Below are 26,880 nucleotides of genomic sequence, written 5' to 3'. Positions count from 1 at the left end.
ACTGCTGCTCCTGGTTTCACTATGTGCCAGGCTGCTGAGGTGTGAAGAGGGGCAGGGCTGCAGCCCCATTCCAAGCCCAAGTCCTCCCTTTATGCAAATTAAAAAGCAACCTTGGTGGCACGGCTTTGTCCTCAGCAGAGGTCCTGGCTCACCCTCCCAAACTTTCCCTAGTACAGTATATGCACGAACAGCTGACTCAACTAAGGTCAGGGCTTTCCTGGGGGTGATTTTCATTTGGAGAGGCGGCAGCAAACAGGGGTGGGGAACAAGGTCAGGTCAGAATCACCTAGCATAATATACGTAAAATAATAGGTGCTCATTAATTTAGTTGCTTCTCAAGTCTGTGAGAAAGAAGGAGGTGTTATGAACTAGAGGACTGAATTAGTTCATGATTCTTGGCTTCACAAGAAGACACATTCAGAATGAGGGCTGGTTTTATTTTCCAACGGAATCTTCTTTAATATAAAACAAAGATAAAACACATCTCACCGCTGCAATCTGCCAGCATGCCTTGTTTCTACAAGATGCATGCTAGTCCATAAGACTAAGTAGCAAAGAGTCTTTAGGAGCATTTGATTGGGAGAAATAGAAAAAGCAGATCTTAGGGAAGCCTGGGCAAGGCCCACGGCTGAGACACATCCCCGAACACTAGAGCAGTCCTTGTCTTTTCAGATCCTCGTACGTCTTCTTATTTACAACATTCCCACTGGAGTCTTCATATTCTTCCTAAAAGGGAAGAAGGACTCCATTAAGTACAACTGCTGGGAGAAATATTTAGACCAGCCTCTGGGTACCTGAGCTCGCCCTGGCCTGATTCCATGCCATTCATCTAAAACAGCCTTTCTCAACCGGGGTTCTGCTCTATTGCCCACAGCATCCATTAGACATCTAGAAAGATACCAATTATGACTGATCCTTGGGGATATCTGAGAAAATTGTGTATTCAAACCACTTTCTGTGTTTAAGATGAGGAACTCCGGCTCAGAAAGGCTCACTTCAGACATGGTTTTCAAATGGGCCCCAAGAACTCTAGGTTTCTACCTGAGAGGACACTACAGGAGATAAAGGCCAAGAGGACTGAGCTTCTCCACATTCAGAGGAGTTCTGCTTTTTCTATGTATTGGAGTTCTATGTTACAGCTTGAAAAGGGCTTTGCTGCTAAAGGAACACTGAACACCACTGACCTAAGAGGAAGCAGCTACCATATCTCACATACACACCACTCCTCATCTCTGAAATCCTCTGTTAGGGATGACCATCCCAAGACCAACAAGACGCCTCCCCACCCCATGAGCAAGCTCATCAGATGCTCTCCTCAAAGGAGATCTAACATACGACACAGATTTTCAGCCTCTTAGCTTATGAATCCCAAGGGCAGGACAAGACACAGGGTACTTCTGCTTGCCACTTCAAAATTTCAATGGGAGAATATAACCTGTCGTTAAGACACAGATTTGAAGTCTGACACATGTAATATCACAAATAAACTAGGCTTTTCAAGTCAAGAGCTGATTAGAGATATTGTCACCCTACACTTCCTGCTACAGTGAACCAGGGGCCGTCTCTCACTCCCTTCTGCACCGTGAGGGATTCTGTGGCTTGACGTTACACCTGATGCTACATAAGCACTCACCTCAGTGTCAGGCTGCCATCGTTCCGATGCCTTCTGCAGTTTCAGCTTGGCCCACACTGCCGGACAAGAAATGATCAGCAATCAGATTCCACTGAGTATCCACTGGGTACTGGGTGTTATAACATATCCCTCATTAGGATCCCCCTGAGTGCCTGTCCTAAAGACATCTGCCTGCCCCAAATGGGAATTTTGGTTCTGGACTGCCTGTGGACAAACCCCTTTCATAGCAAAATTTACCATAATGTTTGCTTTGTTGCAAAATAAAAAGTTGGATCATATATAACCAAACACCTCTTAGAATTGAGAACTGATACTCTCAAAGGAAATAGAAGCTGAAGTTGAACGGTTATATGAAGACCTACAAGACCTTTTAAAACTAACACCCCAAAAAGATGTCCTTTCATTATAGGGGACTGGAATGCAAAAGTAGGAAGTCAAGAAACACCTGGAGTAACAGGCAAATTTGGCCTTGGAGTACAAATGAAACAGGGCAAAGGCTAATAGAGTTTGGCCAAGAGAACGCACTGGTCATAGCAAACACCCTCTTCCAACAACACAAGAGAAGACTCTACACATGGACATCAGACGGTCAACACCGAAATCAGATTGATTATATTCTTTGCAGCCAAAGATGGAGAAGCTCTATACAGTCAGGAAAAACAAGACAGGGAGCTGACTGTGGCTCAGATCATGAACTCCGTATTGCCAAATTCAGACTTAAATTGAAGAAAGTAGGGAAAACCACTAGACCATTCAGGTATGACCTAAATCAAATCCCTTATGATTATACAGTGGCAGTGAGAAATAGATTTAAGGGACTAGATCTGATAGATAGAGTGCCTGATGAACTATGGACGGAGGTTCATGACATTGTACAGGAGACAGGGAACAAGACCATCTCCATGGAAAAGAAATGCAAAAAAGCAAAATGGCTGTCTAGGGGGGCCTTACAAATAGCTGTGAAAAGGAGAGAAGAGAAAAGCAAAGGAAAAAAGGAAAGATATAAGTATCTGAATGCAGACTTCCAAAGAATAGCAAGAAGAAATAAGAAAGCCTTCCTCAGTGATCAATGCAAAGAAATAGAGGAAAACAACAGAATGGGAAGGACTAGAGATCTCTTCAAGAAAACTAGAGATACCAAGGGAACATTTCATGCAAAGATGGGCTCGATAAAGGACCGAAATGGTATGGACCTAGCAGAAGCAGAAGATATTAAGAAGAGATGGCAAGAATACACAGAAGAACTGTACAAAAAAGATCTTCACGACCCAGATAATCACGATGGTGTGATCACTCACCTAGAGCCAGACATCCTGGAATGTGAAGTCAAGTGGGCCTTAGAAAGCATCACTATGAACAAAGCTAGTGGAGGTGATGGAATTCCAGTTGAGCCTTTCAAATCCTGAAAGATGATGCTGTGAAAGTGCTGCACTCAATATGCCAGCAAATTTGGAAACCTCAGCAGTGGCCACAGGGCTGGAAAAGGTCAGTTTTCATTCCAATCCCAAAGAAAGGCAATGCCAAAGAATGCTCAAACTACCGCACAACTGCACTCATTTCACACATTAGTAAAATAATGCTCAAAATTCTCCAAGCCAGGCTTCAACAGTATGTGAACCGCAAACTTCCAGATGTTCAAGCTGGTTTTAGAAAAGCCAGGGGAACCAGAGATCAAATTGCCAACATCCGCTGGATCATCAAAAAAGGAAGAGAGTTCCAGAAAAACATCTATTTCTGCTTTATTGACTATGCCAAAGCCTTTGACTGTGTGGATCACAATAAACTGTGGAATATTCTGAAAGAGATGGGAATACCAGACCACCTGATCTGCCTCTTGAGAAACCTATATGCAGGTCAGGAAGCAACAGTTAGAACTGGACATGGAACAATGGACTGGTTCCAAATAGGAAAAGGAGTACGTCAAGGCTGTATATTGTCACCCTGCTTATTTAACTTCTATGCAGAGTACATCATGAGAAATGCTGGGCTGGAAGAAGCACAAGCTGGAATCAAGATTGCTGGGAGAAATATCAATAACCTCAGATATGCAGATGACACCACCCTTATGGCAGCAAGTGAAGAGGAACTAAAAAGCTTCTTGATGAAAGTGAAAGTGGAGAGTGAAAAAGTTGGCTTAAAGCTCAACATTCAGAAAACGAAAATCGTGGTATCTGGTCCCATCACTTCATGGGAAATAGATGGGGAAACAGTGGAAACAGTGTCAGACTTTATTTTTTTGGGCTCCAAAATCACTCCACATGGTGAATGCAGCCATGAAATTAAAAGATGCTTACTCCTTAAAAGGAAAGTTATGACCAACCTAGATAGCATATTAAAAAGCAGAGACATTACTTTGCCAACAAAGGTCCGTCTTGACAACAAAGGTCAAGGCTATGGTTTTTCCAGTCATGTATGGATGTGAGAGTTGGACTGTGAAGAAAGCTGAGTGCCGAAGAACTGATGCTTTTGAACTGTAGTGTTGGTGAAGACTCTTGAGAGTCCCTTGGACTGCAAGGAGATCCAACCAGTCCATCCTAAAGGAGATCAGTCTTGGGTGTTCATTGGAAGGACTGATGCTGAAGCTGAAACTCCAGTACTTTGGCCACCTCATGTGAAGAGTTGACTCAGTGGAAAAGACCCTGATGCTGGGAGGGATTGGGGAAAGGACGAGAAGGGGACGACAGAGGATGAGATGGCTGGATAGCACCACCGACTCGATGGACATGAGTTTGAGTGAACTCCGGGAGTTGGTGATGGACAGGGAGGCCTGGCGTGCTGCAGTTCATGGGGTCGCAGAGAGTCGGACACAACTGAGTGACTGAACTGAACTGACTCTCAAAGGAAAAGTTAGTATGGTACAAAATATAGGAATTATTGGAAAAAGTGACCTTACTGTTTTAAAGTTCATAATAGAAGAGAAAGAGAATGCTATGCTTAGTCACTCAGTCATGTCTGACTCTGAGACCCCATGGACTATAGCCCACCAGGCTCCTCTATCCATGGGTATTTTCCAGGCAAGAATAATGGGGTGGGTTGCCATGCCCTCCTCCAGGGAAATCTTTCCAACCCAGGGATCAAACCCAGGTCTCTCGCATTGCAGGTGGATTCTTTAGCATCTGAGCTACCAGGCAAACTACTTGAGTGGGTAGCCTATCCTTTCTCCTGGGGAATCTTCCCAACCCACGAATCGAACCAGGGTTTCCTGCATTGCAGGCATATTCTTTACCAGTTGAGGTATCAGGGAAGGCCCAAGAGAACACTAGACATTGTCAAATACAACTACTTGAGGTCTGATGCGTGTATTTCAAAAAATTCAGAGAAAAAAAAAAACAATGAAATATCATGGCCAAAGAGTTTGAAAGATAAGATAGCTCAATAAACACTGAAGACATTAGAAGAATAATTCTGACAGTTCAATTCTAATGAGCACGGAAAGAGAAAGACATCTACAGACACTACCGTAGCTCCAGAGGAAGGGATCAGACATGTGCAAAGACAGGACAGATACAAAACTAGGAAAGAACAACTTAAACTTGTAAGAATGGTGTCTGGAAGGCGCACCCTTAGAACAAAGGGCTATGTGCAACAGATGGGACAGGTCGCTGCTATGAAGGTAAGATGACAGTGAAAAGGAACAACTACTTGATTCTTATAAGCTTTCATATTTCTCATCACGTAGAACAATCTCTAAACATGACAAGATTAGAAGAAATATCCTATAGAGAAAGCTGAAGTCTAAGATGGGTGAAGAAATATTAATAGTAGATGAGACAATATGTAAGTGCTGAAATCTTTTTAAAAACATATTCATTTGGCATCGGGTCTTAGTTGTGCCACACAGGGTCTCCGACGTTTACTACAGTGTGAGGTTAGTTGCAGCATGTGGGATGTAGTTCCCTGACCAGGGATTGAACCTGAGCCCCCTGCATTGGGAACACGGATTCTAAGCCACTGGATCACCAAGGAAGTCCCTGAATTTCCTATTTTTGATGGAATAGCCAATACGATAAAAGCTATAGACACAGGATATCTTGGTTTTAGAAAAGCGATTGCTCTCACAGGCAATGTCCCAAGAATCCATGAAAATGTATCTGTCATGATACTGTCATAAACAAAATGATGCTATCTGAACCTGATGCTATTAGTTTATTAGGGTTAGTAGACTTATACCTAGTGAATTTTGGTCAATTGTGACCAACCTCCTAAATGAGAAATACCTTGTGAGAAGTTCCATAGGGCTCTTTCTTAGCTGTCTTTTGTTCAATTTATGATATGTAAGTCTGGAACAATGGAATGATTAAAATAATGAATTCATACATCAAATCCTTCATTTAAGTTGAAAAAATAAAAAACTACTGTAACTTAAATAACAGTACTGAATCCCTTGTGCTAAAAATGCCAAAGAAAAACTTCAACAGAATGATCTAAAACAAAGACAAGGAAAGCCAGTCTGACAGCTGTGCCAGTGGCTTGCTCCTGCCCACTCCCACTAGGGCACACGTCTTTCCAGGTGCTCTGGAAGGAGCAATCCTGGTCTAACAAGGAGCTACTTTTGCTGCCAGTTACTGAAGTGACAGCTGACTGCACAACAGATGGAACCTGACCCAGCTGCACCTTGCTACCATCCTTCCCTGATATTAGAAACTGGGACACTGAGAGATTGAACTACATGAAGGCAGGCTCTGAACACTGAAAAAGGTCATACAGGGCAAGGGCTGGAGTTACTTTCGCTGTGAGCTAAGGCTTAAAGAGAAGACACGAGAAAGCGGAGAAGGCATACGCACAGACGGAAGCACAGGTGGAAAAGCACCTTCTTCCTCAGGATGGAAGGACACGGAGTTAGGTTTTCAGGGGCTTTCTTCCTCATAGCCCCAAATCCTTAAGATGTCTAGTTTGGATGCTTTAAAAAAAAACCCCAAATCCAAAAACCACACACGAAATCCAGGTTTAATAAAAAATAATTATTCTACCAATGGGAAATGAAGAAAAACTGCACATACTCTACAGAATAATAGAATTAACTTCAATTTAATAATGAATTGATTATAACTGTAGCTGATTCATGTTCATGTGTGGCAGAAACCAATACAATATCATAAAGCAATTATCCTTCAATTAAAAATAAATTTAATTAAAAAATAATTAATGGATGCCTATTAGTAGTGAGATACCTGAGATGAAAGTCTGTCAGGATCCTGCAGGAGTCAAGACGTCTGTAACTACCTATCTGTTACTGCAAAGTCTGAAAGGAAGCCAGAGAGTTAACCCCAGATACTTAAAGAGGAGGAATAGTCCCTGGGGAAAGAAAGGGGAGGGGAGGTGATGAAAAGACAAAGTGATATTGAGATAGAAGTCAAACTATAAATGCTACACAAATGACCTACAAGTGTCAAGGGAGGTCATTATGGGTGAAAACGATACACTGTATCAAAGATGTGGCAATAATAATATGAGAGAAACTGATAAACCTAGACATCTGAACAAGGAGATAAATACTGAAAACAATATGGATAACATTTTGAATCATGAACCTGCCAATAATATTCTGGAAAAAATTTTTTTCTTTTCTAAAAGTTTGTATCACTAAAGAGAAAATTTATAGTTTCTTTATGAAACGTCCTTATTGATCAACTCAAAAAAAAATTACGGGGGTAATTTAAAATAAGGCAGTATAGGATTATGGGAAGAGAAAAGACTGTGGTAGAAAAGACATGTGACTGACCCCTGGCTTTCTTTTCTTATGGTACATGACCTAAAGACTGACCTCATTTTTCTTCTGAAAGTGGGGGTGATCTTCTACCTCACTGATTGCTCTGAAGATTAAATGGGTGTAAAAATCTCCCATTTGCCTCGCATATACCAAGCATCTGGTATATGGCAGCTAGCAACAGGAAGATTAAATTCCAAATGAAAGATAAAGGTGACTCCGGATCTCACGCCTTGGACTCTGTAGAGGAGCCCACAAGTGAAGCTGACGGTGATGGCAGCTTATGCTTTCTCACTGATACATTCTACATTGTGGTCAGGCATGCTGTAGCACTTTACCTATATTATTTCATTTAATATATATATTATCTCATTTGAGACAACTCTCTGATGTAGATATACTATTAACTCCCACATTTGATAGATAAAGGAAACCAAGGCACTAAAAGACATAACTTGCCCTGTGTCCCCTAGCCAGGAAGTAAGTGGCGGAGCTACGATCGGGACCCTAGATCCTCCAGAGTCTGCACTGTTAGGAATGTGGTTTTGAACCAACTTCACCCTTGAAGAAGACCAGACGAAAACATAAAGAACTTAAGGGAATCCATCAACAAAGTCCTTGGGTAAAAACAACATGACAAGACATAATGGGGGTGAAAGCTACTGTGTATAAAATGAGTAAGCTACAAGGACACAACACAGGGAATTGAGCCAATATTTTAAAGTAACTATAAATGGAGTATAATCTTTAAAAATTTTGAGTCACTACATTGTATGCATGAAAATTATATAATATTTTAAGTCAAAGAGAAAAAAGGAGATAATGGGATTCTGAAAGCAGAAAAACCACTTTTTGTAAACAAGGTGATAAGAATATTGATATAAGATTAAACAGTCTACTGAATCATTATGAGTAAGATGTATAGAATTTACTGTTTCAGATCATCAATATAATCACCTCCTATAAATAACTCAACAGAATGACACATATTAATAACAGATAATAGAAATTTGTAGTAGAAATAAACTGTTAGATGAAACATTAAAGTTAGAAATGTTAGAAACATTTCTAATGTTCCTGTATGAAAGGAATAGATTCAAATTTACTATATAATCTTTGTGAGAAATCTAACAAGAAAATGAGAAATCTAACAAGAAAACAAGGAGTTAAATATTAGATCAGTTAATACACTGAGTGTAAAGAGCTCATCTGTATACAAGGATGAATATTGACAACTAGGGTAAAAAAAAGAGCCCACATTTGCTGCTAATATTTGATAACTGGGGAAATGGTCTATTACAGTAGAACAAACAAGCTATCAGATAACAGGAATTTCAAAACGCTAATGGGAGTGATCAATAAGGTTACAATGTAATACTGAGTTTTATGTGGCTCAAAGAACACAAAACTGGCAGAAATGCAAGACACGAAGTTTAATTACAACCGGAAGCAACATGTCCATACCAGAATTCAAAACAAAGAGACATTAAGTGTGAAAACTACTGAATAGGAGAGAATATTTATAAATCATATGACTGATAAAGGGTTACTATTCAAAATACGTAAACAACTCATACAGCTTAATAGAAAAAAACAAAAAAGCAACCTGGTTAAAAAATGGGCAGACAATTGGAATAGGAATTTTTCCAAAGACGACATACAGATGGCTAACAGGCACATGAAACAATGCTCAATATCACCAACTGTCAGAGAAATGCAAATCAAAACCACAAAGAGGTGTCACCTCACACCTGTCAGAATAGCTGTCATCAAAAACATCACAGATAACAAATACTGAGGAGAATGTAGAAAAACGATTCCCTTACACTGTTAGTGGGAGTGTAAACTGGTGCAGCCACTATGGAGGATAGTATGGAGGTTCCTCAAAAAACTAAAAACAGAACTACCATATGATCCAGCAATCCACTCCTGGGTATATGACAGAAGAAAACAAAAACACTAATTTGAACAGATACATGTACTCCCAACATTCATAGCAGCATTCCTTACAATAGTCAAGACAGGGAAGCAACCTTAATGTCCATCAACAAATGAATAAAGGAGATGTAGTGTGTGTGTGTTAGTTGCTCAGTCGTGTGCAACTCTTTGAGACCCTATGGACTGTAGCTGCCAGGCTTCTCTGTCCATGGACTTCTCCAGGCAAGGATACTGGAGTGGGTTGCCATTACCTTCTCCAAGGGATCTTCCTGACCCAGACATCGAAGCCAGGTCTCCTGCATTGCAGGCAGATTCTTTACCATCTGTGCTACCAGGGAAGCCCAAAAGAAGATGTGGTATATACAGATAGCTAGATATACATGCACACACACACACAATGGAATGTTACTCAGCCATAAAAAAGAATGAAATTGTGCTATATGCAACAGCATGATGGACCCAGAGGGCATTATGCTTAGTGAAATAAGTGAGGCAGAAAAAGACAAATACTATGTATTATCCCTTATATGTGGAACCTAAAAAATAAAACCAACAAATGAATATAACAAAACAGAAACAGATTCACAGATATAGAGAACTTGTGGTCACCAGTGGGAAAGGCCAGGGTGGGGGCGATGGGAGTGGCAAGATAAGGACAGGGGATTAAGAGGTACAAACTGCAATGTATAAAATAAATAAGCTACAAGGATATGTTGTACAGTACAAGGAATATCGCCAATTTTATAAGTTTTTTTTTTTTCCCCCCTGCGTGACCTGGAGGATCTTAGTTCCCAGACCAGCGGCCAAATCTGGGCCCTTTTGCAGTGAAAGCAGGGCGCCCCAGCCACTGGACTGCTAGGGAATTTCCTACTATTTTATAGCTTTAAATGGAGCACAATCTATAAAATTTTGAATCACTGTTATACATCTGAAACTAATACGATATCAAAGTATCTCCAAAGAAAGTAAGTTTTTAAACAAAGTAACAAGATCAAAGAAAGTATTAATAGGAAAAAGGAAATAGTAAAATGCAGAATAAAAATACTGACTTTTCTACTTTGTCATACTAAATCAAGGAATCATATGGGCTATAACTAGAGAGTCTTCTCAGAGTAGTCCCTTTCTATGAGGAAGTGATCTCCATCTAAAGTTTCAAATGACAGAAGAGAATGTAGCATGTAATCAGATTGACTTTACGACATAAATATGGTTTTGAATCCTAAATCTGACAAATGTCTGAAAGCAACGCAAAAAGCACATCTTTTATTTATGAATGTAAAAACAAAACTTCTGAACAGAATTCTAACAGGATAAATAACTACATTAAAAAAAAAATACTACTCAGAATGAAATAATTCAGAAATGCTGTTTTATCCAAGCCTGATCAAAAGTAGTAAAAATGTTGTCACTTTTCTTTCGTGGAATGTGATAATAAAATCGTAAGCCAACCTTCAAATTAGTGAGGCTGCATCACATGGTCTTTAAAAACAGCATTCAGGCAAGGAAGACTTATTGCCTGCTTCTATTTAACATTTAAGATTTAGGGGTAATGCTTAGGAAAAATAAATACATGGAATAAAATTAATTAAAACATGTTTTTGCAGGTGAACCTGACTGTAAGCCTAAAATAATGTAAGGTATTACATTACATTACAATTTCAATGTATCAAGTAATAAATCAATCCGGGCAATTTGCAGGACATATTTAAGAAAATATGACCCCTCCTGCCCGGCCCAATCATTATCTACTTATTAGCTATATGTAGCTAGAAAACAAATCTAAAAATGTGACAGCATTCAAAATGCAGTATTATGATTCTATGAAATTTCATTACTATTTTAATTTCCTCCAGAGTGAAGGGCAAAAATGAAAAGAGGCTAAGTGGATAATCTGATATATTTTAATTCTGATCAGAGGAACTGTATGATCCTGACTTGTAAATGCACAGAGACAAAACAGCAAAAAGGAGTCCCCAAAGTCTACCACACTCGAGAAACTCAATGGAAGAGTCCCTGGAACTCACGGGTTAAGTCAGGGATTGGGGAACTCTTTAGAAGGTCACTTCTACTTGGCTTTACCATAGAGGATTTGAACCCCAGAGGTGGAAGCCAAATCAGTTAGCTGACCAGGCAGCAGAGTAGTGTGATATGCTAAGAGGCAGTGCCTCAAGCTTAGCAAAGTGGAGTGGTAAAATTCTTTTCCTAACATTCTAACCCACTGACAGTGAAAACATGACCAAAAAAAGAAATAAAACTGTGAGGAAGATGGAAAAATCTATCATGGCCAGGTAGCCAGGAAGCCTGAGGTTCCTGGGAGCTTCAACAACACATTCCTGGACACACGTTGAGCCTGGTTTTTTCTCTGAGAGGTATTTTGCTGCCATGTTGCTGTGTATCTGCCCTGTCATCTCAGAAATAAGCTTACCAAGATCACCTCTATTTCTTCCTTTGTATCTGCAGTTCTTAACACAGTAAAATCAATTCAGAAAATACACATACACTCATTCACTCAAAATCTTGCATACCCGGGAGTTCACAGACCCCAGTTAAAAGCAGTTTCATACTCAGCACAGAGCTCTTCTCAAGGGGGAAAGAATCAGTACTCCTGGCTAATCCATCCCCTGAACAAGCAATAAATACAGGACTGTAGTAGTCTGTATGTACCCACAACCTGCTGCCCTTAGGCCTGGACACACGACAGTACTGGACAGTGAACTGTAGTTCTGGCCTCAGGAACAATAAATGATTACTTACAGGAGACCGCGTCTTCAATCTGTGTCACATTAGCAAAGTGGGCAGTATTTGGGATGCCCAAACACCTCATGCCATGAGCATGGCGCCACTCCTGGGAGAAGAGAAGCAAGAGGACAGCGTGAAATAGGACTGACTGGACATACAGCACTAACCCCAATCCTACTCAAAACCTTCCCTAATCCTTTGCAAAAGGCTCCACCTAAAGGCAGCATTCCTTTTGAGGTGCCTGTCTGTAGACAGCTGGCTATGACTGACAAGAGGCAGTTACTTCAAATGTTTGCCTCACTGGGCAGGTTTATAAAACCTAGATCTACACAAAATCTGTGTCAAGACCACAACTCTAACTCATCACTTACCTCCTATGCAACCCCCACCACCAGCATGTATAAGCGTTACTGATGGCAAGTCAGTGTAATCTTTAGAAGTAAAGGAGAAGACTGTTCATCAGGTACAAGCAAGGATACGAAAGAGACCAGGGAGGGATGCTGATGCAATGACAGTATGGCTCAGGGATGGCAGATGGCATGGGCCCTGGATGCCAATTCCAATTCACTGGAGGTGGTACTGAGAAAGATTTAGAGACTACTGGAGTTTGGCAGAAAAGACCCCAGAATCAGTAATATGCACATCTGAGGAAGAGAAAGAGGAATTCACATACATTCTCCATTCTTGGCTACATCTAGCATGTCTTCTATTCTGTAAAATTTCTCTCCAAGTACTGAGAACTGAAGGCAGAAACAAAACAAGGGTGAATTCACTTACTGGAGTACCACCCAGATAATGCCTTCTCTCAAGAATAGCTTGATAAATGTCATCCTCTTTTTTTTTTTTCAAGAGGCAAAGGCCCATTTAAGACCCAAAGAAGGAGGCGGTCAGCCCTTTCTTTGGTATTGAGTACTAGCAACAGGAAAGAGAAATGACCAAGGAGTCAGAAAGGCAGAGAGAAAGAGCAAGCAAGAGAAAATGGAAACAAGGTTCAAATAGTGGAATGCCTCCAGAAACTGTCTCAGGTGCTACCCAAGGCTGGCACTGCTGCCAGAAGCCAAATGCCCCATGCTGGACTTTATGTCCACTTCTTCTCTGATTCTCTTTTGCTCTGGACGCTAGGGATCCTCTCAGGCTGCTCCTATCCTCTTCTCTAAAAGACTCATGTTTCAAGCTTCCACGTCCAGGAGAAGCGCCGAATCTCTTACAGCAAAGTGCCTCTGGAAGGCCTTAGGACCTCGGTAGGTATAGTTTCCACAAATCTCACAGTTATAGTTGATATTTAGGCCATGAAGCTTATACAACCAGTAAGGAATAGGCTAAAAGAAATCAGACAAAAAAAAAAACCAGTATTAGACCAGTGTCTGTATCTGCTGCCAAAATGAGAGAAGGGGGAAAGGTGGCAGGGGGGACTTACTTTGCCGTCCCAGCCCAGGGGCAGGTTTTTGGGGTTGTAAATGATCTCATTCTCTTCATCTTCACTTTCACTCTCACTGATCTGCTCTTCCTCTTCCTCTTCCCGCTCTTCTCCAGTTCTTGCCTGCTTGCGTTGCACGTTCTCATGAGTGAGATGTCGCTGTTCCTATGTCAGGGCCATGAATGAAAAGGGAGGTGAGAGAAAGTGCAGAACAAGAAAGGAAATTTTTTATTTTCCTATAACCCTTGTTGATCCTTCACTTTTAAGGATCAAGTTTCCTTTCTTGCAGAACAAAAGGAAAGTCTTGCTTTCAAATAGTATTCCTCTTCAGCAGACCTTTCCTGATCTTAAAGGAAAAATTCAAAGAAAAAAAAAAAGGAAAAAGTTAAACCTAGCACTTGCCGAGGTCACTCATCTGAGGCCACAGACCATCGCAGAACAATAGAAGTCTTTTCTCTTCTGTCCCTAAACCGTTCCCTGAACCAGTCTTCCTTTCTCTTTCCCACTGTTACCACCCTCACCAAGGTGACAATGTTCTAACTTGCCCCGAGTCTGTCCTCAGTCCAGTCTAGCTTCCACGTTATCCCCACATTTATCTGCTGGAGAAAACCAATCTCGTGACACACTTTGCTTAAAAAAACTTTAATTTGCTTTCTGCTACTTAAAGGACAAGGTCCAACCTCCCAACATACAATAACTTACCAAATTTTTCTCTGACTACACCATCCCTCACTAGACATACCCAAGGACAATGGTTTGTTTTCTCATTATTTCCTTTCACAGTAATTTTACCTTCATGCTTGCTGTTTCCTCTACCTGGATCATCTTAATCTCCCTCTTTCTACTTAGAACACCCAATCTCAAAGTATTACAGTAAACATCACATTATACGGCAGTTATCTGTAGCCCTCAGTCACAAACTGGGCTTTTCAAGGGTAAGAGGCTATGTCACATTCACGACTGTACTCAAAGATTTAGCATAATATCTGGAAACCAACAGGTGTCAGTAAATGGTGAAGTTATGGTAAAAATAATACCAATTCATAACAAGATCAACTTTTGGAACTCATTTTGGCTGGAATTCCAAGGAGAACAGTGCCACCTCCTGGCAGGGAAAGCAGAATGCTCTCAAAGGTAGGAGTTGTGGGCACACCTTATGTTAGGGGCACAGATGAGCCTCGCATTCGGCTTCAAAGAACGGGCAACTCAGTCCGCTGCCCACACTCAGTCCAGTTCAGTCACTCAGTCGTCCCCGACTCTTTGCGACCCCATGAACTGCAGCACGCCACACCCCCCTGTCCATCACCAACTCCCGGAGTCCACCCAAACCCATGTCCATCGAGTCGATGATGCCATCTAACCATCTCATCCTCTGTTGTCCCCTTCTCCTCCTGCCCCCAATCCCTTCCAGCATCAGGGTCTTTTCAAATGAGTCAGCTCTTCGCATCAAGTGGCCAAAGTATTGGAGTTTCAGCTTTAGCATCAGTCCTTCCACTGAACACCCAGGACTGATCTCCTTTAGGATGGACTGGCTGGACCTCCTTGCAGTCCAAGGGCCCACGCTGGCACAGTCCAAGGGCCCACGCTGGCACAGTCCTAGTTCAATGTGGAGAGTATAAGTATCCCATGTAGCCAGTGTCTGGCTAATCCCTTTTATCCAAAGGAGTTGTAACAGCGGGATCCAACAATGACTCTAGTTTTATGAGTTATTAATGCGTGGTCATCAAACAAGGGCAAGAGACAAAGACATGCGGACCAACTATCTGAACCAGAGCCACCTACTCACTCAAAGCACCATGTGCGTATCTGTAAAGGAAAAGGCTCTGAGAGCAGTTGAAAACTACACAGACACTCAGAAAGGCTGGTCCTCTCTGCAGGACTCCCAGAGACACTGATCATCTTCCACCTTCTCCTCCCTGAAAGAGAATCATTTTCTCCTGCTCCTCCCCCCACTTTCTCTAAGATAAGCATCTTGGTCAGGTAGGCCTTTTTGTACCTGTAACCCCCTTCAGCTTCTTCTTGAAAGAATACTCAAGGAGCAGCTCACAGCCAGTTCTGTACCACTAACCTTCAAACCTAACAAGCTCTGCACAACCCTGTGAACATGTAAGTTACACCTTTTCAGAGTAAGTCATTCATGAAGAGCTGCTGTTGTGGGCGCACCTTATGTCAGGGGCAAAGATTAGCCTCAGTCGTCTTCAGGGACTGGCAACTCAGACTGCTGCCCACAATCGCACAGTCCTAGTTCCCTGTGGAGAGTGTAAGTATCCCATGTATCCAATGTCTGGCTAACCTCCTTTTATCCAAAGCAGGTGTAAAACAGGGAGCCAACATATGACTCTAGTCATATCTTATTTGCCTTTTGAGTGTTTGCTTTCTGGGTCACCCCTGGCTATATTCTGGAGCTCAGGGAAAGAATCTGGATTCTACACTGAGTGGGGCGAGGGGGGGGGAGGTGGAGTCTACTCTCCCACCTAGCCTCAGGGGATTGGGCAAACTTAGGAACGTCACCTAACAACAGACCCCTAACAACAGAACAGGACCTCAGTGAAGGGCTAAGTACCCTGGGAGAACACAATTTTCTGCTGAAGTAGTTTGATATATACTTTTTTTTCTTGCAATCCTAAAAAATATCCTACAAGTTCATAGCTCTCTTACTTCCACAACTTGGAGCATTTACAGCCCTCAGCAGAGTCACTTACCCCAAGAATCTCTACATATTCGTATATCTGGGCTTCAAGGAAAGCAATGTCTTTGTTCCTCTCAGTGTCTCTGGAAATAAAAAACAAACTATCACTCAAGGGTTCTTTCACCCAATGCTATGTTCTCTATATCTGGGAATATTTATTCCAGAGGTGCATTTAAAATTACAAGCACAAGAGAAATACCATGTTGTGAAAGCAAATGTTCTGTTCAGCTCAGGACTTGCTGATATTTATTTTTTTTTTATTTAAAAAATATTTTTGGCCATGCTATATGGCTGGCAGGATCTTAATTTCCCAAGCAAGGATCAAACCCACGCCTAGTGGAAGTGAAGGGTCTAAACCACTGGACTGCCAGGCAATTCCCCTGAGATCATTTCTTAGAATGCATAGAAGCTTCCTCTTTGACCTCATTCTAGAGAGTGAAAGGCATATCCAGGTATTTAAGTTCCTATCAATTTCCTATACAAAGGAAATGTGGTACAGAAGGGCAAGCTCTGGAACAGGCAGACTTGGGCCCAAATCCTGACCTTGCTACTTAGTAACTGTGAGATAACAGGTATAACTTTTCTAAGTCCTTATCTGTCAAAGATGAGGATAACAAATATTTTTCAAGGTTGTTTTGAGAATTAGCAAAACCACATATAAAATAAATACCCTGTACAAGCATGTGGCTCAGGTACAGATTCAACTGTTATTAGCAAAAATGCACTTAGATGAACATTTTTGAACCAACTTACGCTCTATAATCTACAGAAGTAACAAAAGATACCTGGGGCACAGTTTCAGCTTTAGAGATGTCCCCCACTCTCAGACACCTGAGTACAGACTGTCCTTGGTTTATAAGAACAACGAGAGAACTGTCTGCCATTAGCAGAGAAAAAGAGCAGACTGGAGCTGGATGGATCAATAGCGGTAATAGAATGGGCTTTAAAATTTGTGATGTGGTACGAACTCTGCACGGGAATAAAAAGCTTAAAATGTAAGCAGAGGTGCCCCCCTTCCCCCCCACTCACCGCTTGGTGCCCTTTGTCTTGGGATTTTTGGCAAACAGGGAGGTGTCAAGTGACTCGAGGGACTTTCCTTTGGTGCTGAATAGCCTCTGGGCTCGCTCTTCTAGGGTCCTAAGGAGACACAGGGGCAAAGGATTTCAGGATTACTTTACCATCTAGGCTTGCTTCTCTTTGCAGTGTGGAGAGAAAGAATGGAACTGAAGCCACTTAGAAGATTGTGAAACTCAAAGTAAACGAGACACTTCTGACAGAAAAATCAGTCTCTTACCCGCCACACTTCAGGCCTAAAGCTAGGAGTGCAGATTTCAATCTGTCCAGACCCAGGGAGGCCAACTCCTACATGAAAGGAACAAGTCACACTTTTACACAAATAGACTTGGAGAAACAACAAAGGCTCAAACTTAGGTTGCAGGCTGGTGTGTGGGTGTTCCTCAAACAGTGGCGAGACCACACGTTCCATAGCCAGTCTCCTAGCAGGATGCTCCAACTCTCCAAAGGACCGACTCCGTGCTTAAGTTCATACATAACCATACTGGCTGTGTTCCACTACCTCCACTACAGCTTAAGATGGCTAATTTTTAGTTAGCAGTGTTCAAAGAAACTGGACAAGCTTTTTTTTTCATCTTTCTACATTCTTCGTAGATGCTTATCTCGAGGATTGGTGTCTTACCATAATAAGTCTATAGCATTAGGAGATCAAGTGACCCCTCTGAGGCGTGAACAGGCAAGACCAGCACAGGCTAAAGAAAACATACCTCCCAGGAGGAGAATGCAGAGAGGTCCAGATGGGCTCCAGCATGGGTCAGGGCACTGCTTGTCTCTTTCTGGAAAAACAATATGATGTTTATTAAGACCCAGGATTAGAACAAAGGCAAGGGAGTCATCTAAATTACAGGCATACCTTGGAGATGTTACAGGTTCGGTTCCAGACCACTGCAGTAGAACAATTATCGCAATGAAGCGAGTCCCATGATTCTTCCTGGTTTCCCAGTGCATACCAAAGTTATGTTTACACTATACTGTAGTCTATCACGGAGAAGGCGATGCCACCCCACTCCAGTACTGTTGCCTGGAAAATCCCATGGACGGAGGAGCCTGGTAGGCTGCAGTCCATGGGGTCGCTGAGAGTCGGACACGACTGAGCGACTTCACTTTCACGCATTGGAGAAGGAAATGGCAACCCACTCCAGAGTTATTGCCTGGAGAATCCCAGGGACGGGGGAGCCTGGTGGGCTGCCATCTATGGGGTTGCAGAGTTGGACACGAAGCGACTTAGCAGGAGCAGCAGCAAGACAACGCACATGTCTTAGTTAAAAAACTTTATTGTGAAAAAATGCTAACCACCATCTGAGTCTTGGTAGTAATAAAAATCAAAGACCACCATAACAAAACAAAAAGTGGCAATAATAGACTTGCCTAATGCAGAGAGTTGCTGCATTTGTTAAAAAAATAAATGCACCATCTGAGAAGTGCAAGAAAGCAAAGTGCAGTAAGACGAGGTGTGCGTGTACCAGGTGCTGGGTAGCCCCTTATAAACATGTATGAATGAGAATCAAATGCCTATAAGAGCAGAGCAAAAAGAAAAAAAAACACAAACAAACACCAACTAAAACTAGATGGTCCAATTCTCCCAGAGATTTCAGAAAAAATTCATGTTTGTCCCCAGGAATGAAAATATATAATAAAGATTTCTAGCACATAATCACATCAGCCTCTGGTCAGTAGGAACCACAGAGCAGTAATGATATGGTTGGTGAAAATGCTGGGCCCAGCCAATGGCAAGTGGGCCCTGCCAAATCTCTTTCCAAAGTACACAGAGAAAACTCAGCACAGTTGGCAGAGAACACCCCCTGGCTACAACTGATCCCAAGGGACCAGCACCTGAAAGCCTAAAGCAGAGGCTCAAGATTAAAGTAAAATAGTTTACTTCCCTGGAATGTCCTCCACCCAAACCCCCACTGAAGCTCACCGGCCATCCAGGAAAAGTACCATTCTCCCACTTCTTCTCAAACTCATTCTGAATTTTCCCAAAAAGTTCATTCTGATCTTGGAGAGGCTTCACTCTATCTGTGTAATCCTGAAGGTATTCAAGCAGCATCTCCAGGTATCTACAAAGGAATAAGTAATATAGAGACAGCAAGGTTTCTATTTCTGATATACTGTTATGCCCTATAAAATATACTTATAACTCCAGTGATACTAGTCTTTTAAAGGAATAAAAATGAGCTTACAATTGGCTTTCTTCTAATATGTCATCTTGATTTTGACCTTTCCTATCTTCTTTCATCCTTAAGATACAATTCCAAATACTACAGTCTTAACTCACAAATAAGAAAGATTGCAGGTAAAAAGAAAATGAGAAAATAGAGGAAGGCAGATTACTAACTAGGGCACAACAACACAAACAAAGCGTAACATCTATACATCAGACCCAGGCACCTCTGAGAAAGTTTCATTTTTCCCCACTCTGCTCGACTCCAAAGCAGAGGCACCAGGGTGGGAGACTTCCTTCTACAGTGACACAAAATTAAGAAGAGTATGGGCCTAAGATCACAGATGTGCCCACAGACACATATTCTTCCAGAGCCAAAGTATTATGATTTTATTTTTTAACTAATTCATCTTTTATTTTTTGGCTGCACTGGGTCTTCACTGCTGCGAGGGCTCTCTCTGGCTACAGCAAGTGGGGCTACTGTTCGCTGCAGTGCACAGGTTCTCACTGTGGTGGCTTCTCTTGTTGCAAAGCATAAGCTCTAAGCACATACGCTTCAGCAGGTGCAGCACGCAGACTCAACAGCTGTGGTGTGCGGGCTCCAGGGCGCCCAGACTCACTAGTAGAGGAGGGGCTCGATACTTGTGGTACAGGGGCTGCTCCATGGCATGTGGAATCTTCCAGGACCAAGGATCAAACCTGTGTCCCCTGCATTGGCAAGCGGATTCTAATCCACTCTACAGCCAAGGAAGTCCCAAAGTATTATGATTTTAAAAACGTATCTTGGAAGTCATTCATGTATGCCTTTCATGAAACAAAACTCAAAACGGCCCTCAAATCTTCTCATTAAAATAATCTTCTAGTCACATTCAGTAGAGGCCTGGAAGCTAATAATGCCTACCTCTTGTACTCGGCATTCTTCCTTTCTTTAGGAATGTCAAACAACTGGTCAAAGATGGACAGGTAAGTGATATAATCCAGCTTCTGAAAAGAGAAAAGAAATGACAAGAGATTCAGTTAGGTGTTTGCACCAAGTTACAACATAATCTCCAATAAATGAGATCAAAATTGAGCCTAACAAAGTTAACAAAGCCCAACTCACTTAAGCCTTTTTTTTCTCCTACCATTTAATTCCTACATTAACTGGGTGTTAATTCCACTGGACTGAGTAGAATATGAGACACATAATTAGCCTGTAAAAATACAGATCAAGTCAATAAACCATAGGCTAAAAGAAACATCTGTTCAACATTACTACATACCAGGCACTTGTTCAAAGACTGACACCCACTGCCTCTTAAATAAGGTCCTGGAAGGTGTCGTTTTTTCCCTCATTCAACCACTTATTGAATATCTTTGGACCCAGTGCATGGATACACATGAGAACAAGACAGAGGCAGCAGGACTGGACTCATGGAGCTTCTACAGCTGAGACAACTTTGGGACATGTCCTTACAACTCCAAGAGGAATTCATCACATACTTCCTTGCAACTTTCCTGAGGCTGTCAATTAAATCTCATCTCCTACGGTAAGTTATTTTTAGGTATCTTTTTAAAGATATTAAATAGTCATTCCTGGAAGAGATTATGTTTTTGTATCTTTATGTACCTACTACTATATGTACCTAACACAGATGCTGCATGTGTATGTGGAAGTTTTAAAAATTTATTTTTACAAAAGCAAAATAGGCTTGTTGTAATAATAAAACAAAATTTACTAGTAAGTAAACCAGACTTATTCATTCACTGTAGAAACCCGATTTTCACTTTGAAAATGGTTTCCTTCCAAGAAAGCACATCACCATTTTAATATTTACGTAACAGTTCCAGAACAGAAGGAAGACAACTCTGTTTCATGTCTAGTAGCCCCAGCCCAGTGTCCTGACTCACCCTGAGAATCAGAGCCACCCTCCCCTATCCTGGGTCTTACCTCAGAGGCCTTCAGGTTAATGTATTTGAGGTAACAGTCATGAAGATCCAGGTAACGACCGTATCCCTCTTCATCTGTGAACTCCACCAAATCTGAAGCAATCAGAGGTATCAGTGATTCAGGTACTAAAGACCACTTTCTTGGACCTGGCCTTTCAAGAGGACTGCACAGCTTCATAATGCAGCCCTTTACCCAAATACCCTCTCTGTGCTCACAGAGTGAAACAGGACTCAGCCAATGCATTTAAGTTGGATGAGCACAAAATGAACATTGTGCCCAGCGCCAGTTTAGGATGACAATCTAGTCCAGACTTTAGTCTAACAAAGAGAATATCAGTAGGAGAACACCGCTATACATTTCTGTGGGGCCATTTTCCAGGGATCTGAGGGCAAATCTGAGGTCTGTTATTTACCTGTACTTCTGTTGGTGCTGGAGAGAAGCATTAAACCCTACTTACTTTGTGCTTCTTCACTTGGATTCTCTCGCGCCTTTAGGAGTTCCTCAAATTCCACTGACATTGGAACACAGATCTGATGGGAAAAGAGAGAAAAGCTCAGGTGGATTTTTCAGCATAAAAGTTGCAATATCACAGAATGAGCTATATAGAAAGTTGGATTTCTAATGCTTTACTTGGCTTGGATTTTTCATTAGGAGTTTACTTCTGCTTTCCAATTACCTTGCCTTTTCCTTTGCTTTCTGCCATTGTTTAACTAAAATTTGCTAAAATAACATTCACAAAAATTCAAATAACATAAAAAGACAGAATGGAAAAAAAAAATCAAGGTACCCCCTTTAATAATTCTCCCGCAAGGGAGTTCTCTGGTGCTCCAGTGTTTAAGATTCTGCACTTACAATGCATGGGGCATGAGTTCGATCCCTGATCAGGGAACTAAGATCCCACATGTCTTGAAGAGCACTCCCACCCCCTGGGCACCAACCTGCCTCCACCAAAAAAAAAAAACTGTACTGCAAATAGATAACCACTGTCTACAGACTATTTAAAAAATTTTTTAATGTTAGCCATTCTCAAACTTTGCTGCACATTAGAATCACCTGCTGTTGCTGCTAAGTCACTTCAGTCGTGTCCGATTCTGTGCAGCCCACCAGGCTCCCCCGTCCCTGGCATTCTCCAGGCAAGAATATTGGAGTGGGTTGCCATTTCCTTCTCCAACGAATGAAAGTGAAGTTGCTCAGTCGTGTCCAACTTGTAGGACTGCAGCCTACCAGGCTCCTCCATCCATGGGATTTTCTAGGCCAAGAGTACTGGAGTGGCTTGCTATTGCCTTCTCCTGAGAGAGAGCGCTAAAAGCCCTGACATACTTGACACCAATTAAATGAGAAGTGGGGGGAGGTATCAGCACTTTTTAAAGACCCTCAGATTCAAATGCACAGCAAGATTTGGAAACCATTGCTCTGTGAGTTTATATATATGTATTTGTGCAATCATAATACAGGCAAATGACAAGATTATTACTTTGCTTCTCACATAATTGGATTTATTTTTTTCCCCCTTAGTATATCCTGGAATAAATTTAACCATTTATTCTGCATCACTTTTCCACCAGAGCTGGGATTAGGTTACACACCAAAATGGTACTCACGTCTTCTCTCTTGGTTAGCAAAAGACTGAATACTCTACCTTCCAAAGAGAGTGAGGAGACCTTTATGCACCTCCACTAAGTAGCCTCTCCTGCCTAGTATTTTCAGTCTCTTATTTTTCTACCCATTCCTTTACATATGGACACCTTCCTATCTTCCTCCTGCTTCTCCTCTCCTTTTTCCTGCCAGTCTTTCAAATGCATGTTAAAACACTACACACTACAGTTTCCCCATTATTTACGAGTACTCCCTGTGACCAGATTTCCCAGATTTCCACTCCCACCACTTCTACTGAACGGCAATCCTGGCAGTTACCAATCAGGAACAGCGGATACCACTCACTTCCTTTCTGAAGCTCATTTGCTGAGCTCCCATAAGACATGACCATAAGGCTGACCTGTACTGGAGGCTTCCCAGGCCCCCTTTCCGTGAGGTGCCTTACTGTGAGTGCCCCAGGGCACCCAGAAGCTGACAGTCTCCCTTCACACTCTCTCTCCCTCCCAGAACTCTATGATTCAAGGCTTCAACCATCAAGTCCATGTGCTAATTCTCAAGCCCCAATCACGAACTTCAACTCTCATAGGGCACGTCTACCTAGGTATATCATCACCTGAAAATCTACATACATAAAAATCCACTTCCAGTGCAAATGGGCTCTTTCTTCCTTATTTCTATCAAGGGAAAAAACAACTTTTCAGTTACAGAGTTATAAACGCTCAGTGCAATTACTGACCCATCTCTCCACTTCTACAGCCATGCCTCACTTCCCCTTTCCCCTGGAATTCCTTTGGTCAGTTGTGCAAGATGTTTAATGAGTTCTCAACAACTGAGATGTAATCCCTGCTCCTTATAATTTTACAGTACAGTGGGGCAGACATTCATTGTCAGAGAACATGACAAGATCATAAAGGAAGGAAGGATTAATTGGGATTAACTAGGAGTGAGATAAGACTAGGAAGCAATTTTCATGAAAGACTTGGTCTCTGGGCTGAATCATGAAGGGGTAATCATCAATGGACGTGAGTAAAGCTTCTCCGTGTTAGTCGGTTCCTCCAGGCAGCATATTTCAAGATAGGAACACAAGTGGTTTATTGGCCAGTAGATTAGCCATAAAAGATAAAAAGGAAAGGACTTCCCTGGTGGTCCAGTGGTTAAGACTCCATGCTTCCAATGCAGGGGACACAGTTCTGATTCTTGTTCAGGGAACTAAGATCCCATGAACTATGAGGTGTGGCCACCAAAAAAAAAAAGGAGCGATCGAGCAGGATGGAAGGATAGAGCAGGGAGAGCCTAGACCATGATGCAAAATCTCACTAAAAGTCTCACACTGGGCAGAAATAACCAGGCTGTGATACCCCCACCCCCCTTACTGTGTTCAGTCACTGGTTAGGGGCTGCCCAAGAGTATGTGTGCTCTGTCGCTTCAGTCGTGTCCGACTCTTTACGACCCATGGACTGTAGCCTGCCAAGTTCCTCTGTCCATGGGATTTCCCAGGCAAGAATACTGGAGTGGGTTCACATGTCCTCCTCCAGGGAATCTTCCTGACCCAAGGATTGAACCTGCAGCTCCTGCAGTGCAGGCAGAGTCTTTACCACTGAGCCACCAGGGAATTAGCAGGCAGCTTCTTTACCGTGAGAGCCACCTGGGAAGCCCAAGAAGAGAATGGCTTTAGCTTAAAGCTGAGGGAAATTCTGAAAGAACTTGGAGTTGCAGGATGTCACCTAACTACGCTGCTTATAGCTAACTGGTAAGTTCCCTTTTGAAAGGACATCTGAATGGCAATCTCCATTTTCCTAACACATGTCCTTTGTATACTCTTTGGACAGGTCTGGAGAAAAAACTTTGCAAGGTCATACCTCATTTGGGTGCTTCCGGTGGAATTCCTTTATTTGTTTGAGTCTATTATAGAATTCAGCAAACTCATTGGGTCCTGAAATGGCATTGAGCTCCTCTTTTCGTAACCTGCAATTTCAGAAAAAAATCCAGAAAACACGGAGCACAAAGTCAGTTCTTTAACCATGGCCCCTCAAAAGCAGTAATTGCTGGACTGAATGAGACTGTCACTTACCCATCCTTGTCATCATACAAATCCCTCAGATTCCCACTGACTTCCATGTACCTCTGAAAGGCAAACACAAATCCATCAGAATGAAGCAATCCGTCCGTACAACTGAGACCCAAGCAACCAACAAGGGTTCTCTAGTCAAATCTCAGGAAAACTTCAAGAGATGTGGTGTTAAAAGTTCTTATGCTTCCTTAACAGACAACACTGGCTCCTAGTTTATTTTTAAAACAGGTCACTCTGAAGATTACCTAAGAAATGTGTTTTGAGGGGTGGCAGAGTTCCCATATTTAACTTTCCCTAGAAGAGTCATGGGCTTCCCTGATGGGTCAGTGGTAAAGAATCTGCCTGCCACTGCACAAGACGTGGGTTGGATCCCTGGGTGGGGAGAAGGAAAAGGTAATCCACTCTAGCATTCTTGACTGGGAAATCCCATGGACAGAGGAGCCTAATAAGCTACAGTCCATTGGGGTGCAAGAGTCAGACACGACTTAACACCTAAACAACAACAGAAGTATGGTAAAAGAGAGCCATGTAAGAGTCACTCTTTGGAAAACAGCAGTTCCCATCAAAGACTCTCAAAGATAAAAGGGTAGTCCAAATTGACTTTCACTATTTCAAAAGGCTTGACTAAGGAATGCTCAGGCTAAGTCAAACACCACACAGCTTCCTCTGGATTCAAACTTAGAATGGCACAAGTACATAGCCCATTCTCCAAAACTTTCGGGACCAGATTTGCTTCAGAATTTGGAATTTTTAAGTTCAGGAAGGTACTACATGCAATAAAATATCCCTAGTGGGATCTGGAAAACACATTAATTAGTTCTGCAATGAAAGTTATGTTATTTTATTAAATGGGATAAAGACCATAAAAAACCTCTCATCTGATCAGATCAAGTCAGATTTTTGCCACCAAATAATTTCCAAAACAAATTAAAAAATCTTTTGTTTTCAGAGTACTTTGGATTTGGGAATCTAGATAAGGGATTAGGGGCTTGTAATATTTATCTACCCTAAATCAGAAACTCTGATTAGGGTCTTTTATTCTTTTCTATGGGGGAGGAGGAGAGTACATTCTCAGCCCGAGGCATTGACACCTCATAACTACTCTTCGCACATCCATGGGACACAGGATGCTATAAAGGAGATCTTCTCTAGTAATTAAAAATGAGTAAGAGTTCTCCATTCGTAGAAGGGAGTAAGGGTGGTTAAGCATCCTTAGGTTTGGCAGCGCGCGTACATTCGGCAGGCATACAAACCCCTCGACTGGCCAATAGGCTACCTTTGTCCCCGCACCCACTCCCTCCTCTTCCAGTCCATCGCGCCCGAAGAGAAGCGGACAGCGGGACACTCACATCTTGCATGGCCCGTGTGCGGTGGTCAGAATTGATCTGGTCCCGGAGCTGAAGAAAGGCAAACGGTGACATATACGCTGTTAGTCGGAATTCTGGAGTTGGGAAGGCCGCCCGAGGGCGGAGCTTACCCGTTCGGGTCTTAGTGGCCCAAGCAAAGGCCTCTGGGCGCTGGGCCCCGGGGAAAGGCTACCTAGGCCTGAGCTCGGGGAGGGAATACCCCCGAAGGGCTCGGGGCGGGGCGGGTCTGAGGGCTGAAAAAAGCTCTGAGGTTAAATCCGGGCAGGGGGGCCGGCCTTACGGTAGCCCCTGCCCAGGCCCACTCACCGTGGACTTCTTAGTGAGCATCTCTTTGGCCATGACATCCATAAGCCGTTCCTTCTCCTCATGATAGCGCCGCTGCTGCTCCAGAATCGTTTCCATCTTCCCTCTTCCTTCTCCCTCGCCGCCACAGTCACTGTTGCCCCAACTCAAGCCAGACCACCAACACGACCGGAAACAACCCCAGCCGCCTAGCGCGCCCGCGTCCGCAAGTTACGAGAACGGCGGCACCAAAGCTCCGCGGTTGCCGGAAGT

General features: G+C 42.5%; 1 protein-coding gene across 1 annotated transcript; it reads right to left on the bottom strand.

Annotated features, from left to right (window-relative positions):
- Positions 1 to 421: 421 nt before the first annotated feature.
- SF3A3 (splicing factor 3a, subunit 3, 60kDa) lies at positions 422 to 26,880 on the bottom strand. Its single transcript, XM_010862766.1, has 17 exons — positions 26,632 to 26,880; positions 26,308 to 26,355; positions 24,959 to 25,011; positions 24,747 to 24,852; positions 21,749 to 21,821; positions 21,292 to 21,383; positions 20,263 to 20,345; positions 19,119 to 19,257; positions 17,905 to 17,973; positions 17,418 to 17,485; positions 17,153 to 17,260; positions 16,137 to 16,206; positions 13,435 to 13,599; positions 13,226 to 13,336; positions 12,033 to 12,123; positions 1,634 to 1,689; positions 422 to 726 (listed from the first exon to the last, which is right to left on the bottom strand). The coding sequence occupies exons 1-17, from the start codon at positions 26,725 to 26,727 to the stop codon at positions 649 to 651; spliced, it is 1,506 nt and encodes a 501-aa protein (XP_010861068.1). The 5' UTR covers positions 26,728 to 26,880; the 3' UTR covers positions 422 to 648.

Source organism: Bison bison, unplaced genomic scaffold (assembly GCF_000754665.1).
Source record: "Bison bison bison isolate TAMUID 2011002044 unplaced genomic scaffold, Bison_UMD1.0 scf7180017864484, whole genome shotgun sequence".
NCBI lineage: Eukaryota > Metazoa > Chordata > Mammalia > Artiodactyla > Bovidae > Bison > Bison bison.
Note: the sequence above shows the minus strand (reverse complement) of the source record. Positions and strands in the feature narration are given on the sequence as shown.

Bases quoted from the DNA above. Each gene is read 5' to 3' on its own strand.
- SF3A3 (XM_010862766.1), bottom strand. From the start codon at position 26,727: ATGGAAACGATTCTGGAGCAGCAGCGGCGCTATCATGAGGAGAAGGAA. The intron at 17,974-19,118 runs GTGAGCTTCAGT...TTGTTTTTCCAG, and splicing joins GTACTTTTCCTGGATGGCCG to AAAGAGACAAGCAGTGCCCT. The intron at 17,261-17,417 runs GTAAGAGACTGA...GTGTCTCCTTAG, and splicing joins TTAGGCCTGAAGTGTGGCGG to GACCCTAGAAGAGCGAGCCC.